The sequence below is a fragment of the Nanorana parkeri genome, unplaced genomic scaffold, assembly GCF_000935625.1.
Source record: "Nanorana parkeri isolate BGI_ZX_2015 unplaced genomic scaffold, ASM93562v1 scaffold1328, whole genome shotgun sequence".
Taxonomy (NCBI): domain Eukaryota; kingdom Metazoa; phylum Chordata; class Amphibia; order Anura; family Dicroglossidae; genus Nanorana; species Nanorana parkeri.
This window is the reverse complement of record NW_017307596.1, coordinates 164500-182787: the sequence shown is the minus strand read 5'-3', so window position 1 is coordinate 182787 and position 18288 is coordinate 164500. Positions and strand designations below refer to the sequence as shown.

The following is an 18288-nucleotide window of genomic DNA, read 5'->3' as shown; positions in this document are numbered from 1 at the left end:
TGCATGAGTGTGGTTCATTCCATTAGTTTTTATATGCTTGATGTGGTTCATTCTACATGTTTGAAATGTTTTTCTGAAGTAAACCACAGATTTAAAATTAACCTAGACACAGTAAAGTTGTATTCCATCTATTCACTACCCAGTTTTTATTTCTGCTGCTCAATAATAATTATCAGGTAATGTAAGACTAATCATAAGCATTGAATCAAATGTAAACGTGATCACCGCACTATTATATCTACCTACAACAATACCTGGAATGACAGTTCTACTCTTTATTTCTGGTAAACATGTACTGCATCATTGGGGTCCTCTTCATGCTACCAGTATGGATATCTGTCAGGGGCTCATATTTAATAGTTTTAAAACTACATAAGGAAACATGTTTTCTTTTTTTGTTCTTGGCTGATCAGTTTAAAATGACCACAAGAGACAATATGCTCATAAGCAGCACCTGAAAAATATTTAGAAACTATATTATATTGTTTTTTTCCCTGGCATATCGATTGTTTTGTTAACCCAGATAGTCCTGTAAATGTGCATAAAAACAGCAAAACTGTCGCTGAGAAAATGCATGACTTAAAAGGAAAAATAGAAGCATGAATGCAGAACATGTCAATAAGGAATATGGTATCTATTGTTGTTTTTCTGTAGGCTGAATAATGTGACTGTAAAATGAATAGGCTGGCTCTTTTTTTCTTTAATGCATACTAGATAGAAGCTAGGAATACAGTGGTAGGGATGTAGTACATGCACAGTAAGAGCAAAAAAACTGAAATGCTACAAATATGTCATTGATTTAGGAAACATACATATCAAATATTAATCTAATCATCCTATTTAAAATCGCTTCTAATGATTTAAGATTGCTTGTGCCACCTGGGCAAATGGGAATTTGAAAATTAATATGGGCAAATTGAATTCCCTATTAATGAATTTTGGAAAGAGTTGGCACCGTTTATGAGAAATGTTGCTTGCAGAACGCAAGATGTTCCCTTGTACATGTTATGAAATCGTTATTAGTTGCGGATGAAAGCCCCAAACAAATTAGATAATCATCTTTTATGTCTCATCAGTATTTGCTCCATTTGTTAGCTTTATCTGAGTGGCTAACTTCTATTAAAAGTTTACAAGCCAAATAGGCCGGAAATAAGCTGTATGGATCAAATATGTATAGCTGGATATGCTGTATATTACACTTACACCTTAAAGCTGTAATACTGATAGATGAGAATGAGAACTCTCAATCAGGTTTCAGTTCTCATTCAGCTCATGCCGACTAATGTCCCAAGCACAGTCCAACAATGGTTCCCCCTTTCCCTTAGCTTGGTGAATGAGCTTAAGCTCTGTTGACTTCCACCATACAATTTTATGTGCAGGCAAACACACTTTTTGTATTCATTTTTCTTGTGCAAAGTAAATTTTTACCACGTTCGCTAAGCTAAGGGAAAATTCCCTTTCAAATGAGCAGCCTTTTTGCCCTAAGTCAATCAACCCCCAACAGTCAACAAGTGCTGAAAGTGAAATACAATGCGGAACTTGTCTTGCATGTCTTGTGCGTCAGCACCAGGCCAGACCCACAAGTAAATTAAATACAAATTTGATATTGATTTAATAGATTGGGCATGGATCAAAATTGAACAAATAACTGAAACATTTTATTTAGAAATGATGAGGGGAATCGCTCCTTTGGTAAATGATAATTAAGAATAAATAAGTATGTGGGGCTTGTAGATAAACACAATAAAGTCCATGGGGTTGTAATGGGCCTGCATGGCCAGGAGAGAGACGACTTGCAGTGTGGGATGTAAATAAACAACAGAGGCTGTGGCATTTGGATCTTGGTAAGCATACATCTGTGGAAGGGAGGGTGGAATTGGTTAGCTCTAATTAGAAGTACACTTATTCTTTAAGGAATATAATGTGGTGCCTCCCAACCTTGGTGTCCTAAGCAAGTGATTTTTTGCTTAAAGGGTATCTAAATCCAAAAACAAAGATGTAATATATTGCAGATTACCAATCCTTAAATGTAGTGGCTGCATTAGTGAAGGGGAATCAAGAAACCAGATGGGTTAAAAATAAAGACGTTTATTGAAAATGACAATAAAATAACAAAACAATAGATTAATTCAGGACGTAGTCATAGTCAAGTCAGAGGTCATTAGCCAATCCAGGTCTAGGCATGTAGAGAGCAGTATGAACAATACAAAAGCCAGAGTCTGGAACCAGGAGATCAGTAGACAGAGCCTGGATCATACACAGAGCACAGGGACTAGCAGAGAGCACTTGGTAGGTCTGAATAAACGAAAGGGCGGCAACCAGGTGAAAAGACTGATGGTTATATAGTAAATTGAAGTCGCATCATCACGGTTGCCAGGAGTTTGCAAGTAGTTTACAGGTTTGGTTATAAGAGGGCGCAACAGTCATTGTCAGAAACACTGCACAGAAGCGGAACGTGCAGCTCAAGGGGAAAAGGAAGGATAAGAAACCCTGACAATTGGTTTTGTTTGTTTAGTTTTTTTTCTTCCTTTATTTTCACTTGGTGATCTGGCCAGTAAGTCTGCTAATTTTTAGTTCCCTTAACAGACCAAGCTGTGCAGCAAAAGGTGCAGATAGTTGAGACAAACTATTTAAAGCTGACAATACATTATGTGAATTTTGTACAGTGGCTGCTGCTGTCGTCACCCTTTCGATCAGCATACCTTGATCATCTGATCGAAGGAGCCAGTTGGAAAATCTGAACTTTGTTCGGGTCTTCTGACAGTGGCCAGCGGCCACTGTCAGAGTACTAAGGATACAACGGGTTATTCCTCGATCAAACCTTTTGATCAAGGAATCTATTCCAATTTCTTAATTCAGTCTGGCGGTTGATTGAAAAAATAGAACAGTGTATGTACAGCTTAACACTGGCAGGGGTGCTTACAATGGTTAGCTTTTATTCATGTAAAACCTTTATCCCAAAAGGAAACAATAAAATGTTGCTGCAACTACTAAAACGTATTAGCCAATGGAGTTGGAGTTAATGTGTTAGGCAAGTTCATCTAAATATGCCAGTGCATCTTAACACTACCCTCTCCACAGGTCGACAATGGTTGACAATGCTGCTGTCCAAGGTTGGCTCCATTTGCTCCTCCACAGAATGGAACTGCCCTAAGACAGGAAGTTTGTTACTGGCTGGATTACCAGGTGGCTTTTCGACCTTTTGGCTAAGATCAGGTGTAGTATTTGTTCTTATCAGTTTTCGGGGGGAACAGCACCGTCCTTTCGTGGGGATGGTAGCTTAGTACTCTCTGAAGTGAAGGTGTGTGCTGAGCGATTTCTTCCTCCTGCAGGAATTCCTCGGCACTAATGCCTCCTGTTGGGGATGGATGCTGCTCTGGTCTGGTGGGAGGGTTCAGGGAGCTCAGAGGCCCTCAATGCTGTGCCCCCCGAGGGTGGTGTCCCAGGGGAGCGGAAAATCACTTGGGTTTGGGTGGGACCCCACTTGATTCACAGTCACTTGGTCACGGCACCTTAAGCATTTTCTGCACCACGCTTCTTGGGCAGGCCTTCTGGCTAGCTCTGAGCAATGTTTATACCTTGGCTGAATGGCCTGCCAGGTTTGTGCACTGGCACCTATTTATTATAAGCACTATTTTTGTGCACAATTGCACTTTTGACTCCTCAGATGCGGGTACCTTCGGGGGCCCATCCTGATCGGGGGAGGGTATTTGGCCTTGCAGGCTTCTCTGCTTTCCCCCACCTGGGGGGGTCTCTTTCCGGAAGAGCCCCCACCCAGTACTCAAGGGACCTACTTCGGTAGGGCCCTGAGGATCGGGTCTGGCGGCCTTCGGGTAGGTGGACCTGAGTCGTCATGTCGTGTAGGGAGCCTTGCGCCCGGAGGGTTCAGGAATTTTGAGGGCCTTCCTCTTCGGAGGATGACCACAGCACCCTTGTGCACTTTTTCTTGTGTGTTGTGATTTTACGATTTCCCTTTTTTTCACAGTGGAAATCAATAAAAAAAAAAAAGTAAACTAATGCAAATGCCACATTAAAGGATTGATGAGCTGCAATATATAACATGTTTTGCTTTTTGGTTTAGATATGCTTTAATGCTTTAATCCAGCTCTGCCCTTAAGTACAAGGTAATTGGCTATGGTGTCTGTTTCTAAAGGGGATATTGGAAAAGAAACATTGCACCGACAAATGGTTGCTCACCTGTCACACTAATTGTCTCCATCTCCTCAAGCCCACGTCTTTCCCTGTGTTCCGTCAATCATCCTTGAAATAAAACAGATTATACTCAGCAGACACAGACGCTCAGTTACTATGATTGTCTTCTATAGACTAAATCCCCAATATCCTCATAAGTATAGCCAAATAAAGTACATCTTAACAGGCATTTGTCATAGTACTACAATACCCAAAGGAGATTGCATGTGTCAAATGTTAACTACATTTTAAAACTGTAAATACGAGGAGAGATCAATTATCTGGAGAGCTTGGGAATTTCCCTATAAGGGGATATTGTGTGATTCCCAGCTCCATGCCTGAATTACATTTACAAATTGCCCCTATCATTCCATACACTGCCCCTAGCATTCCACCACTTATTAAATTAACATTATTCCTTGCAGGAATTTAAGGAGAAAAATGAGGGTGATTATGGCAGTATGTTTGACATTTTTAATGAAAAGCAGGATTTGTTTGATGTTTTTTCTTCTCTTGCAGTAGTAACTTTGCATATAGCTTGTAGATAGTACATTTCTCCTCCATGTGTATATAAGTATAGAACTGTTTTTTGTTTTTTTTTAATCAAGCTTACATTTTATAATGGCTTATTTAATAAGGCAGTGTCAGAAGCAGTGATGAGGTGCAAAGTATAGTAACCCAGTTAGAAACTAATTATGTCTATGTTTGTCAGAACATTTTGGGGATGAATACTAATTGGCTATTATTGATGACTGAACTTTGTACATGGCATTGTGCCTTATTTAAATAAGCCTTACCCTATTGGCTCCATAAGGCTGGACATTATCCTCCAAAGGCTGGGCATGCTCATTTAACTTTCATATTTGTCCCCCAAATTTGGTATAGCAATCTGAACATATTAATAATTGCACCCGCATAGAAAATCCTGAAATGACAGATTACTGGTGGACAACATAACGATGTTAAAATATGAAGGCAAGCTTGTATAAAGTGGAAACAAACTCTTTTTTTATAGACAGTTAATCAGAAACATGCAGATATATAATTAAAACTAATTGGGATGTTTTCTCCCTTACATTAAGTGGCTACTTTTACACAGTGCTTGTGATCTGTATATACTGAAAAACAAACTGTTGGTAAATGGGTGTACATTGTAAAATGCATTTATGTTATTGCCCATGTATTCAGGATGTAAGGCTTTTAGGCAAAGGTAATAAAATGCTGTAAACTTTTAATGATGGTAGTACCAAATAAATGGCAACCTAAGCATTTTTCTTTAATGATCCCACTTACAGTGGTTTGCTAAAGTGATGATAAAATATGTCCTTATTAAATAATGTATTTGTCTGGTTTTCTATTGTTAAAGCCAGTCACCCTCCAATGGATCTTAGAAGTATGCTTTGGGAGGAGGCTTACTTTATATTTAAGCTATTTATTAGCTTATAAAAATGCTGGTCACTTATGTTTGTATGTGTATATATAGATATAGATCTATATGTATAGATCTATATATCTATAGATCTACAGGTGAAACTCGAATAATTAGAATACCGTGCAAAAGTAATTGCTGTAAGTGCTGCAAAAGGGGCCCAAACCAAGTACTGAGTACATATGCATGCTTGTACTTTTGAGGAATCTGACACCATGCCTGATGAATAGTACTGTCCAGTTCTGTGAGATTTGATGGTTGTGGAACCAGCTGCCTGATGGCTCTTTCAACTTTGTCCCACAAATGCTCAATTGGATTGTGGGGGCCACCTAAGCAAGGTGACGTCTCCCTTATGTTCTTGAAACCACTCCTGCACAATACGAGCACCGTGGCATGTCACATTGTCTTGTTGGAACAAGCCATCTCCATTGGGATACGCTATCAACATGATAGGATGAACTTGATCAGCAACGAGGGATGTTGTGCTATTCAGACGTTGTTCCACACGAATTAAAGGGCCCAAATCATGCCAGGAAAACATGCCCCAAACCATAACACTGCCCCCACCAGCTTGAAGGGTTGTACTCATGCATGTGGGGTGCATGCTTTCATGCTGTTTCCGCCAAATTCTCACTCTGCCATCTGCATGATGCAACTGGAAACGTGATTCATCGGACCACATGACTTTTTTCCAATGCTCGACTGTCCAATCCTTGTGTTCCTGTGCGAATTGGAGACGTTTTATCTTGTTAACTGCAGACAGCAAAGGTGTTCGAACAGGCCTTCGGCTTCCATATCCCATACGATGCAGTGTACGGCGAACAGTGCGTTCAGAGATCATTTGAGAGGATCCCTGATTAAGATCTGCAGTAATTTGATGCACTGTTGCCCTTCTGTTGTCTTGTACCAGTCTTGCCACTCTCCGTTCTGCCCTAACATTGACTAGTCGCTGACGGCCACAATTCGCACGTTCAGACCCAGATTTTCGGCTGACAGTCCAGTCTTTAAACACTTTAACAACAGCTGCTCTTGAACATTTAACGAATTCTGCTGTTTTGCTGATACTCGCTCCATGGCTCCGAGCGCCAACAATCATCCCACGTTCAAAGGCTGTTAAATCGCGTTGTTTACCCATATCTTCAGAAAAAAATCACTTCTACTGTCGTGGTAAACAACCTGCTTCCCTATTTATAATGGTCTGGCCCTCTAGCAACTTCAGCGCGAAATTATAGCTAATTTGCCTACAAACGTCAGGTGGTCATAATAATAATCTGGCCACTCAGTGTGTGTGTCTGTATATGTATGTATATGTATATCTATATATACATACACAGTATATAGTTTTATCATTCTGGGCCCAAAATATGTATATTTTTAACCCTTTCGCTGCCAAGGACGTACGGCATACAGAGCTACAAAAGTGCTTCCAGCTGGCCATTCGCAGGGCCTACAAATTTAGTATCACCATCTTTTTATTCTACCGGGCCTGCGCTTTCAGAAAATATATGGTTTGGGGGGTCTTTTACAAACGCTAGCAACGCAGCAGTTGAAAATCAAATCAATAGGAAAAAAATGCAGAAAATTCAAAAATGGCTTGGCCAGCTGATTTGAAAAATGTTCCGGAGGGCTTGGCAGCGAAAGGGTTAAATGGCACAGAGCAAAATCAACCTAAGTACTTGTGTATATTGATTCAAATCTAAAAGATCTCTTCAGGAATTCATGCTGACCTCCCATTTAGTGTGTATGCAGCCTTCTGTTACACCCAGACGTGTCTAACATACAGTCTTATAAATGGCTTTGGTAGCCAAAGGTTTATGCTATTTCAAATCCTGATGAAATCACTTACAATGACTTCTGCTCCTTGATGTTTGAAAGTTTTAGGGGTCTGATCACGAAGCTGCTGAAGGATCTGGCCGTAGCCGTGATCTTACGGTTGGCTCCGGTCAGCCGATCCAGATGTTGGATCGGCTGAGTCGAACTCCTTCTGCACTTCGGGTCGGCCGAACATGCTGAGCGTGTTCGGCCGACCCGAAGCCACACTAAGCAAGCCGATGTACGGCTGAAATTAGCCGTACCAGACTGAAGTGAATAGCCGAACAGTGTTTGGCTCACTTCACTTCAGATCGGTCATTCACTCGGCTGCCCTCGGCAGCTTCGTGAATAGACCCCTTAGTTTCCTCCAGAATCAGCTGGTCTCACTCTAACATTTGCAGTGATATGTAACATGTGTGGCGCACATAGGTGCACCCGACGCATGTTTGTGTGTATGTGGGGCAGGGGACTTTTTACATCTTTTTTTATATGTGACTTTCATTTTTTTCATTTATTGCTATCACATAGGGGGCTAAGAAGCCCCTTATGAGATAGCCAATTTAAAAGACAGGTCCTCTTTATGAAGACATCAGCTGTCTATTAAACCCCTAATGTCACCTAGGGACACCCAAAGAAGCTGATGAAGCAGAAATCTGCTTCACCAGCTTCTCTCCAGCTACAGCTGAATGCAGGAAGCGATGTATTATACATCACTTCCTGCATTCAAAGAACGGAGGAGAGATCAGAGGGAGATCGTGTGATGAGCTCCATCTGATCTCCGGTGACAAAGCTGCCACGCGGGTCCAGGGTCCACACCGGGCACAGCAGAGCTTGTGACAGACGAGGGGGGGTGCACACCCACATGCATAATACAAGTGATTGGGTGTCTCTACAGATGCTGGAACGCGTCTATGTAAATAGCCATCGCTGGCTTTATACAATTTAAGCAATTTTCCTGCTCCCAGCAGCGCGCGTGAGCAGGACGGGCGAGGACTTTAAAAACACCCACTCATATTCAAGAAGCTCCCGGCCAGCCATTTAATTACAACGCCCAGCTGGGGATTGGTTAAAGAGAATCTGTACTGTGGAAGCTGTGCACCCCCAAAAAAAAAGTGAAGGACAAAGATTTAGTCACCTGTACTGCCTGTAGGCTTCCTGCAGCCGATCCTTTCCCCTTAACTGAGTTACCATGCTTTGCTCTGAACTGTGTGGGGGCAGCCATCTTGCTAGAGGAGTAGGGCTTTACTTTGTCAGAGCTGCCCTCTTATGACTTGCCATCTAATAAGAGGGGGGATATTCATGAAACCATCGGGTGAGTAAACACAAATCCACAGAATAAAAGTTTGAGCAGGGAGATACTTGCACTTCAGGTCCTCAAATACAACTTCCTCTCCAACAAACCCTCAGGAGAAGAGTGAGCAGAACAGAATTGACATCAATAAATCTCCCTAAAAAATCGTTTAGAATAAACAGAGATAGCAGTACCTTAAATGATCTCACGCTGCAGATATCCAGCTTTTTGGCAATGTAACAGGAGTGCCTAGTCACAGTCACATTTCAGTAAATGTACTGCATTTTTTCAGTAAGAATTTGAGAAGAAGGGTATCTGTGGATACGGCCTAGGCAAAATTGACCTCTTTATATATTTTCTAACACATAGCAAATTATCACCCTTTTGAATATAGGTCCTCTTTGATAATAAACTCAAAAATGAATAGGACATCTATGTTGCAATCCCTATAGTATCTCTAAACTACTGGAGTTGATTTACTAAAGGCTGTTCACTTTGCGGGAAGATTTTTCTTTAGCCTAGTAAATGAGGTGAAACTCTGCTGACTTCCATCATCCAGTCATAGCCAAGCAAAAAAAACAAAACTTTTTTTTCCCTTGCACATTATTGGGTATTCTTTTGAAAGGGGAATTTTCGCCTCAATAACTAAGCTAAAATCCCCCTGCCATGTGTATATTATCTTGCAAAGTGACCAACTTTGCCTTTAGAAAATCATCCCCACTGTGTGATTGCAGGGACTCTCAGTAATCAAAACAGGATATTAGAATTATGAAGGTTGGAATGCTTGGAGGGCAAGATTACGTTAATAAAGGAGAAAGCACAAACTCATTTTGTTTTACGTTGCAACTGACTCATAACCTCTGTGTATACATTTTTGTTTATTATCTGTTTGATTTTAAATGCCAAGGCTAATGACAGGTACATATAAAAAACATAGTTTAATGCAGTTATGTATTAATAAAAATGTACGTAGAACAATGTAAGTGTTTCTACAGCACACTCTCTTTTTGAATTTTCAGATCCTTGCTGTAAAACTCTGGAAAGGTGTAATGCAAAGTCTGTATGCAAGACTGTATGCACAGGTAAGAACTGATTTGTCAAGATACAATGTTCTCTTTATACTGCTTTGTTATCCATGCTTCTTCCACATATGCATCTTTAATGGATGTAGATTTGTGAAGCCAGCCGAAGGATCGGCCGAAGCTACGGCCAGATCCTTCGGCAGCTTTGTGAATAGACCCCAAAGTTATCATCCGATTCCATTGATGCGCTAGTAGACTGGTAAATCTAAAAAGTAGAACATTTATTTTTTTTAAAACATAATCAAAAGAATATGGGAGGAATTTATCAAAACTGGAGCAGACAAAATCTGGAGCAGTTGCCCATGGCAACCAATCATCTTCTCTCTTTAATTTTTTCAGTTAAACTTTGAAAATAAAACGTGGTTGCTGATTGGTTGCCATGCACAGCTGCTCCAGATTTTGTCTTTCTCCAGTTTTGATAAATTCCCCTCCATGTGTGTACTGCAGGTAGGCAGTGCCAAAATACAAAATAACCTTATAAAACACCAGTAAAAGAAAATGAATCACGATTAGAGATACTTTTCCAACAATGGATAACAACAGCGGCAGAATTGTTAATGTTAATTGGTCTTGCAGCTCAACGAGGCAACAGACCACACTGACATAGTGCAATACTTTTTTTTTTTATCTATTGGATTAATACTAAACACAAAACTGGCAGGAATGAAAGCTCTTTAATGGACATGTCTGCAATCCTCTTGAGTTGAAGTGCCTGGTCACCGTGGCCAGTGCTGAGGTTAAATATTGGCATGTTGGTTTTATTTTATAAGCCACCTGATTCTCTGCATGTCTGTATGAATGAATCAAATTTTGGCACACATATCATTTAAAATAATGATTTCTATTGTAAAAAAAATGCACATGAAAGAATTGTTAATAGCTAAACAGGCTTTTAGCTTGTGAGTTTATATGAATCTACCAAATTGAGGTTAAACAGATGGGAGATTGCATGTATGTTAAGATCATAAGCCATATGTACCTAGACCTCTTCTCCCCATCTGTGCACTGTTAGCTAGTTCTGTTTCTTTGTCCCTTTCTGTGACCCTTTTCGTTTTTCACACCCTGAGACAGGTCAGTTTTTTATGTGGGAAGGAGAAAGGAGGGTACGTGAAGAGATGAAAGGCATTTTTCAATTTCTAGCTCTTCCTACCGTACATTTAACACAGGGAGATAGGCTGTGTGGTTATGCAGCTTTGCACCAGGTTACACTGTGTGTTGTGGCTAGTAGATACCATTAGCTAGACAAGAATATTCCTGGGAGAACAAGTTAAAGTAAGATAAGTAGAACTGCTCTAAATAAATAGCAAATTCATTCAAGCGAATGGCCCTGCTGTCTCATGTTTGATAAACAGTGACAGCAAGTGATAATTGTAATTTTGTGTTTTACTTTCTGCTGTTCATACAGTTTTCTATTTAAAGAAAATCTGTACTAAGGAGGAATGGAAGTTGTTGGCATATCCGCCTAAAAATGCTAGTTCCCTTAGACCCCCGTTCACATTGAGCGATTTATCGCGCCGTAATTCCCGCGATATCGAGGCAATTTACCGCGCGATATCGCTCTCCAATGCTTCTCAATGGGGCAAAGGGTCCTGCTGTCGCGGGTCGTGTGTCACTACAGCAGGACCCTTTTTGGAGCGGATTTAGCCGCGATTCAAGCTTGCTCCATGCAAGCATTTGCGCGATATCGTGCGATATTGCGCAAAATGCAAATCGCGTGACAAACGCGCGATTTGCGAACCGCTCAATGTGAACGGGCTCTTACTGTCACGCTGATCCACTGATTTCAGTCTTCTCTAAATTATTGGCCTCTAATAAGTATGCAAATTAGGAGCTCTGGTTTAACTCTGTCTGTCTTTCCTGATTTTAATACTTGTGCAAGGTCAGTAAGTCAGAGAAAGTATTGAAGCCATTAGGTCATTAAGGTAAATAAGCAATTAACTTTTTTAAGTAGATTAGTAATGCCAGTCTTTGTATTTCTCTCAGAGCAGGTTTCCTGTAATAAAATACTTGCATAGCAAAATCAAGGAAGTTTTTACTCTTATTGTTGTGTTCTCTCATTTTATTTATTTACTTATATATTTATTTGTGTTTCTTATATGTAGATTTTGACCATAACATGTATGTGATAATGATGTGCCATTTTATTGGATGGGCATACTATATAAATTGGGGAAGGCAGGTTGTTGGCTTTTCTTTACTACACTTTACTACAGAGGCCAGATGCTGTTCACAGCTTCCTGGTTTTCAAAAAACAAAAGAAGAAATTTCAACTTCACCCCCTGCTGGTGAGTTTGCAGCCTGTTAAGTTACTTATAGCAGCATTCACGTTCCTGAACATTGTACACACTGTGCTGTTTGCCAGCAGCTGCAGTTGTTTGTCTCGGTCATGCAGTAATGGGGAGTTCAACTATGAACTTCATATCCACTCAGATATCAGGGCCGGTTCACACCGCAAAGCCGGCCGGCTCCCTGCGTTCAGGAGCGGGAGGGGGCGTGGTGGTGCATTGAAGTGAATGGCACACCCACCCGTCCGCAGTGCTATGGCCTGCACCCAAAACGCAGGCATATTAGTGCCTGCGTTTCAGTCCAGTGCGATCTGCAAAAATACTGCAGGCACTCTGAGACTCTGGTGTGAACCAGCCCTCAAAGCTATGGATTTTTAAAGTGTTTGGATGTATTTAATTTAGTTAATATTAGATATGCAGTATTTGTTAAACTGGGCTTTTCCAAATCTCAGATCTAAAAATATAGCTGGGATGACAATTGGCTTCCAATTAGTAGTAAAACATTGCTTTAAGCAAGTATATTGTAACACTTTAAAAATGAATACACTGGGAGTGACTCCATCTATTTTAATAGAATAATTCAAACCAATTCTGACAGAACGGCACATTTTTAAATTCACATCCAACAGTATGCAGTTACAAAAATTAGAATACATTTAAAGTCGCCCAAATTAACTGTACTTTAACTTTGTCATAATGGCAAATTCACTTAGAGAATATAGCAATCATTTTGTAATTCTTTTCATAAAATTGAGATATATTACTTTTTGATTGCATGAACATACAGGTCGTCTTTGAAGCTTGAATTGCATAGCAAATGTTCTGGCATCCGATAGTTTATTCCTTCATTGAAAAAAATCTTCAAAGTTTCAAAATGTAACATTAGCCAAAGGGTAGACTATGGAAACCTGAAATATTGCTAGTGAAGCTAAGCAAGTTCAAAGAGTATTTCCTAATTAATCTTCACATTAAAGTGTACCTGTTAGCCACACACACTTAGTACATATACCTAGATTGTACTATATCACATGCTTTCTTTTATAGTCACAGTTTTATTTGTTTAAATTAATTAGCTATTTTAGCATATAATACATGCACAAATATTAGTTAGGTGTAAGTGAAATTAATTTGTAGTTTTCTTCGTTTACAGCTCTACATTGGTATCTAACATAAAGCTGTGATTAAATGCACAGCTACTCCTAGCGCATATAAGGAGCACCTCTGCTTTGTTTCCCAGCATTTTTTTTGCAGTCTGAAACAGAGTGAAATACCAGGTGCCTTCGGGTATGAGGACAGGAAACAAGAGAGAAAACTAAAGCTGAATATAAGCAGCAGTGGGAGTCTCAAGTGTAGTGTTGAGCAGATCTCTGTTCTTCAGCAGCTTCTCTGGGGGGTCTCTAGGTGACAGGGGTCTTGGAGACCCCTGATGTCTCCATAAAGAGGACCTGTCATGTAAATTGGCTATCACATAGGGGATTTCTTAGTCCCCTATGTGATAGTAATAGTAAATAGTAAAAAATAAAAACCCCAGCAGTGATTAAGTACCACCAAAAGAAAGCTCTATCTGTCCCCAAAAAATCGTATAAAATTTGTTTCAGTACATTGTTGCATGACTGAATAAACGTCAGTCAAAGTACTGCAGCGATGAACACTGAAAACTGGCCTGGCCAGGAAGGGGGTGTAACACCCTGGTGTTTAAGTGGTTAAAAAATCTTTTACTTTTTAAAATGTATTACTTATTTACATATTTTTTAAAAAAATCTACTTTTTTCTACCTTTTTCATTGCTTTCCTATTCTGCTCAGTACCAAGGAGGAACCGAGCAGAATAGCCGAGCCGAATGCCGCTCCGAGTGAGTGAGTTGTCGGAGCTTTGGCTCAACCGATCCAGAGCATGTTCGGCTGACCGAAGTGCAGCCGAGGCCAGCTGATTTCAGCCGATATATGGCTGAAATCAGCCTTACAAGCCTGAAGTGAATAGCTGAACAGCGTTCGGCTCACTTCGGGTGGGTTATTCACTTGTTTGCCTTCGGCAGCTTTGTGAATAACCCCAAAAATGTGTTAAACTTTTCAATGTTCACTATGTTGCAACAATGTTGCTCATCATCACTATAATTAGGGCAGGAACTAAGCTTTATTTATAGGACATCATTGAAGTGGATATGCCCACACTGATGTCAACTGGTGGCAGGTACTGCAACAAGAAGGGTGATTAGATAGGTCTGCCCTATGGACTCTAGTGCCATTTTACAGAGTTTGTTTTCATTTCCAGAGTGACATTGAAGGAATCGAATAGTGAACATTGTTAAAGTGATGTAAAATTCCAGCAAAGCTTCCTCTTCATGGTCTGCTGTGCACTCTACACCTTTAAACACAAAAAACAATTTTGACAAAGTAAAGAACCATAATATACTTAATCTCAATTCATCTTTTTGTATAACATTCACATATGAAGTGAGAAAAATGCTCTCGACCAGGGAGTTCACACAATGCATCCTACACACGGTACTGTACTTCCCAATGAATCTGAAGAAAGAGAGGCCTTATGATTATTAAATAAGAACAAAACCAAGTGGGCTGTTCGTCTAGTGTATATTTAGTGTTTGACTAATGATTGCTGCATAATGCATTGGAGGGGATTAAAGGGGAAAGAACAATAATTATCAAATAACAATGAAATAAGTATGCCTGGAGGAAAAATAAAATGTAGTTAAATATGCATTAAGAGTAAAACTATGCACATTTTTACAGGGGAGAATTATATTATTGTAAAGAGGAAGATTGCTTTTGCTTAAACCCTTATTTGCACATTAGTTGGAACATGGTCAGCAGAAGATATGTGCAGCCAATAAACAGGTCTGATTGTGCTGATCTGTTCTTATACATCAGCATAATGTCTCACAGCATCACTTATGTGCTTAGACAAAAGCTCTGTTGAGTGGTTGCAGGTTATTGATTATATAGTCAATAAGTTCAAAGTGTTTTGTACATTTTTACAGCTGTGTCTATCCCTGAGGATTAGGTAATATGCATGTGTCCGTTATCTCTTTTTATGATTTTCCTCTCATGAGTAACTGTAATATTAACCACTTCATGACTAAAGCTATCTTTTTAGCAACCAGAAGTTTTTGTTTTTCCATTTAGATGACACATCAGGCAACAAATGCATCTATTTTTCCATTAAACTTTCTCAGTAAATTATACTTTGAAATAGACTTGGTTTTCATTTGGCAGCAAATTAGACTTTGTATATTTTAGTTTTATCCTTTTTAATTTGGGCTAAAAAAGTGAGCAAACATGAAATTTCCAATGCAATGAACACTACTTTTATGTAAAGCAGTGTAACCCTAGATATTTACATGAAATTTAAATCATTCAAGTCTCTGGAGTATAAACTTACCATGCAAGTGCAATTGCAAGAATTCCTTATTATTCGATACTACAGTATTTATAGCAGGCAGTCAGGAATTGCTTATTATTAAACACTACCGGTAAATACCAGCCAGTCAGGAATTGCTTATTATTCAGCACTGTCCAAACAATAATTGTCAATGAATATACATTGTGTGTTCTAGTTAATTTTAGTTTTTTTTAAATATAAAGCTTTCTAATTGGTGTAAGAAATGAGCTGTGGTAGTATACGTTATGTGCATTGGTGTGCTGCGGTGCCATTGGTTGTTATAGAATCCCAACACACCTGTGTTGCAGCACACCGCAACGTACTGTAACAAACTACAGTACTGATTTTTGGTTTGCCATGGTGAGTTGGCAACCTGATTAAATGAATGGGCTGCCTTAACACAGTGCATGTTAATGCACAACATAACTCACGTCAAAATAATTTACACCACATAACATACATGCGTTAAAAACACAGCACTGGACCGGCCTGGTGTGAATGGGCCCTAAACATCAGTTCTTAACATAGCTGTTTAGATCTCTTTATGGTGCAGTCAGTATATCACTAGGCAATTTGCAGTGTGAAAACAGTCATTGCTGGTAAACATGCAGTTTAGAAACTTCAGACCTCTGAGGGGAATTTGGTGCAGCTGTGCATGGCAACCAATCCACTTCTCTCTTTCATTTTAAAAAGCTTAATGAAACAGAGAAGCTGATTGGTTAACATGGGCAACTGCTCCAGATTCTGTCTGCTCCAGTTTTGATAGATGTGTCCCTTGTGTTCAGTATGTAACTTTAACAAGAACCGATCATGACTGGTCTTATGCAAGAATCTGAATATTTATCAATTATTAAAATAATTGAGGCTTACCTATGAAAGACTTGTATTGGCCTATTTATTTTATATTTACTTTGTCTGAGACTGATTCTGAGGTCACATAGGACATGCCATTTGCTGCCCTGATAGCTATGTGTTTTTAGCACTAGGTCAGGCATCTAAAAAGTGCAACTTACTGATCTCCCATGACTTTTCCCCCCGACTCTTAGAACCAAGAGTCAGGCTAAGACAAAGTAAGTAAAACTAAATAGAAGAGCAAAAATACATCTGGAATAGATAAACCTACACAGTTACAATAATTTAAGACTCAGAATCTTACATAAGCCTAGTCAAGACTAGTTCTTTTCAAAGTGAAAACCCTTTTAATATATCACTTGACATAATGGTGCTAACATTTTCTCCAGGAACAGGTTTGTTGTTTTGACCCACAGGTTCTCTTGAGTTGCATGACTGAGTCCTGCAGATACTACTGATAACCATGAGGAGAGATTGTGTAAAAGGTGTATACTGCATCCTGAATATGTCATTATTCTTAATAATTATAACAATTGGGAATATGCAGAAAAGCATGTAGGGAAAGGTTTAAGCAAAAGGGAATGATTATGAGTGCATCCATACATAAAACAGTGGTTGAATTAGGAGGCCTCTGTAGTAACAAGACAACTTTAGTGCACAGCTCCAGGGATCTCTTGTTTCCATAGCAACCAGGAAATTGAACAACATTTTTGTGTATATACCGTTGCTCATACACAATTGTTTTCAGAATATGGGCAGATATTAAAAAGTAAATGCCATGGGCAGTGATATTTGAAACATCTTTTATGCTACAGCTTAGCACAAAAATGGGATTGCAACCTAAGGTTATTTCTAATGCATTTATGTTTCCCTTCAAAAATGCACTACCAATGATCAAACTGTATGCCATAAAACACTAAATGCTTCATGACTGTATATACTTGTATTCACATATGTGTATATTTTAGAAGCCAGATATATATTTTAGACATGCTAGATAGTAAAGTAAAGTGTATGTTTTTTGTGTATATCTGTGGCCTCTGTGCCCAACCTGTGGCCCTTTGACACTTATTGTGAGGCCCTCAGGGCCCTTGCTTACTCAAGCCAGTGAAGACTGGTAGTAGTCAAATGGTTTAATTTCTTTATTACTCACTGTCTTGCTTTTTTTCTATGCTGTCCAAACCTTTTCTCCTTTTCTATTCCTTCCTCTGATGTTTTATTATGGCTCTCACTGAGAGAAATCTCAACCGTGGCACAAGTCATTTTTAAGTGGACTGAAGGGAGCACGCATGTGGAAGCATTAGTTTGTAAAGGGGCTGTAATAGCAGTGATCTTTAGCAAGTTCCTGTAATGTATCTTTAGTCTTTGACTGTCTTCTGAAGCATGTCCCTGGTCACCAACTTCTATAGCTTGCACACAGTATCTGATCATCTCTTGTAGCATGGCCATGGTCTCTGACCATATCCTGTTGCATGTTGCATATGTGCTTTCTGTAACATTGCATTCATATAATATTATGTTTAGCCCTTTGGTGATGTCAGGGGTTGCACTCATGGCCGCATAATTTAGGAATGTTGACCCCCACTGATCAATAGGAGCCAATCATAAACACAAGTAGAATCTTAAAATCAAAACCAGATCATGCTGCTCCTGATTTTTTTTTTTTTTTTTTTTTTGAAGCCCGTGGGTTACTGAAAGATTCCTGTCTCTTGTGCTTTGCTTTTGCAATGATGATTTAATAAACCCATTTGTACCCTGTTCTTTTAGCTGTCATTTAGGTAGAGATGCACCAATACCAAGTACTGTACTCGGTACAAGTACAGATACTTTTTGAGCTCCAAGACTAGACTAGAGAAAAATTCATAAGTTAGGAGGCAGCTGTCATTTGTAAGGAGCACACAGAGCTCCTGGGATTTGTCCATCTCTGTTTTAATGTATGATTTTGTTT

At 39.4% G+C, this 18288-nt stretch overlaps 1 protein-coding gene across 4 annotated transcripts in view; it reads left to right on the top strand.

Annotated features, from left to right (window-relative positions):
• PCDH17 (protocadherin 17) overlaps nt 1–18288 on the top strand; it is a 221797-nt gene that overhangs the window by 99632 nt on the left and 103877 nt on the right. For 3 of the 4 annotated variants that reach the window (XM_018569390.1, XM_018569389.1, XM_018569388.1), the window contains one exon: nt 9743–9805. The exons of the other annotated variant lie outside the window; for it this stretch is intronic. In XM_018569390.1, the coding sequence (XP_018424892.1) occupies nt 9743–9805 (63 nt within the window). The remainder of the gene's footprint in view (nt 1–9742; nt 9806–18288) is intronic. 4 annotated transcript variants of the gene reach the window in all.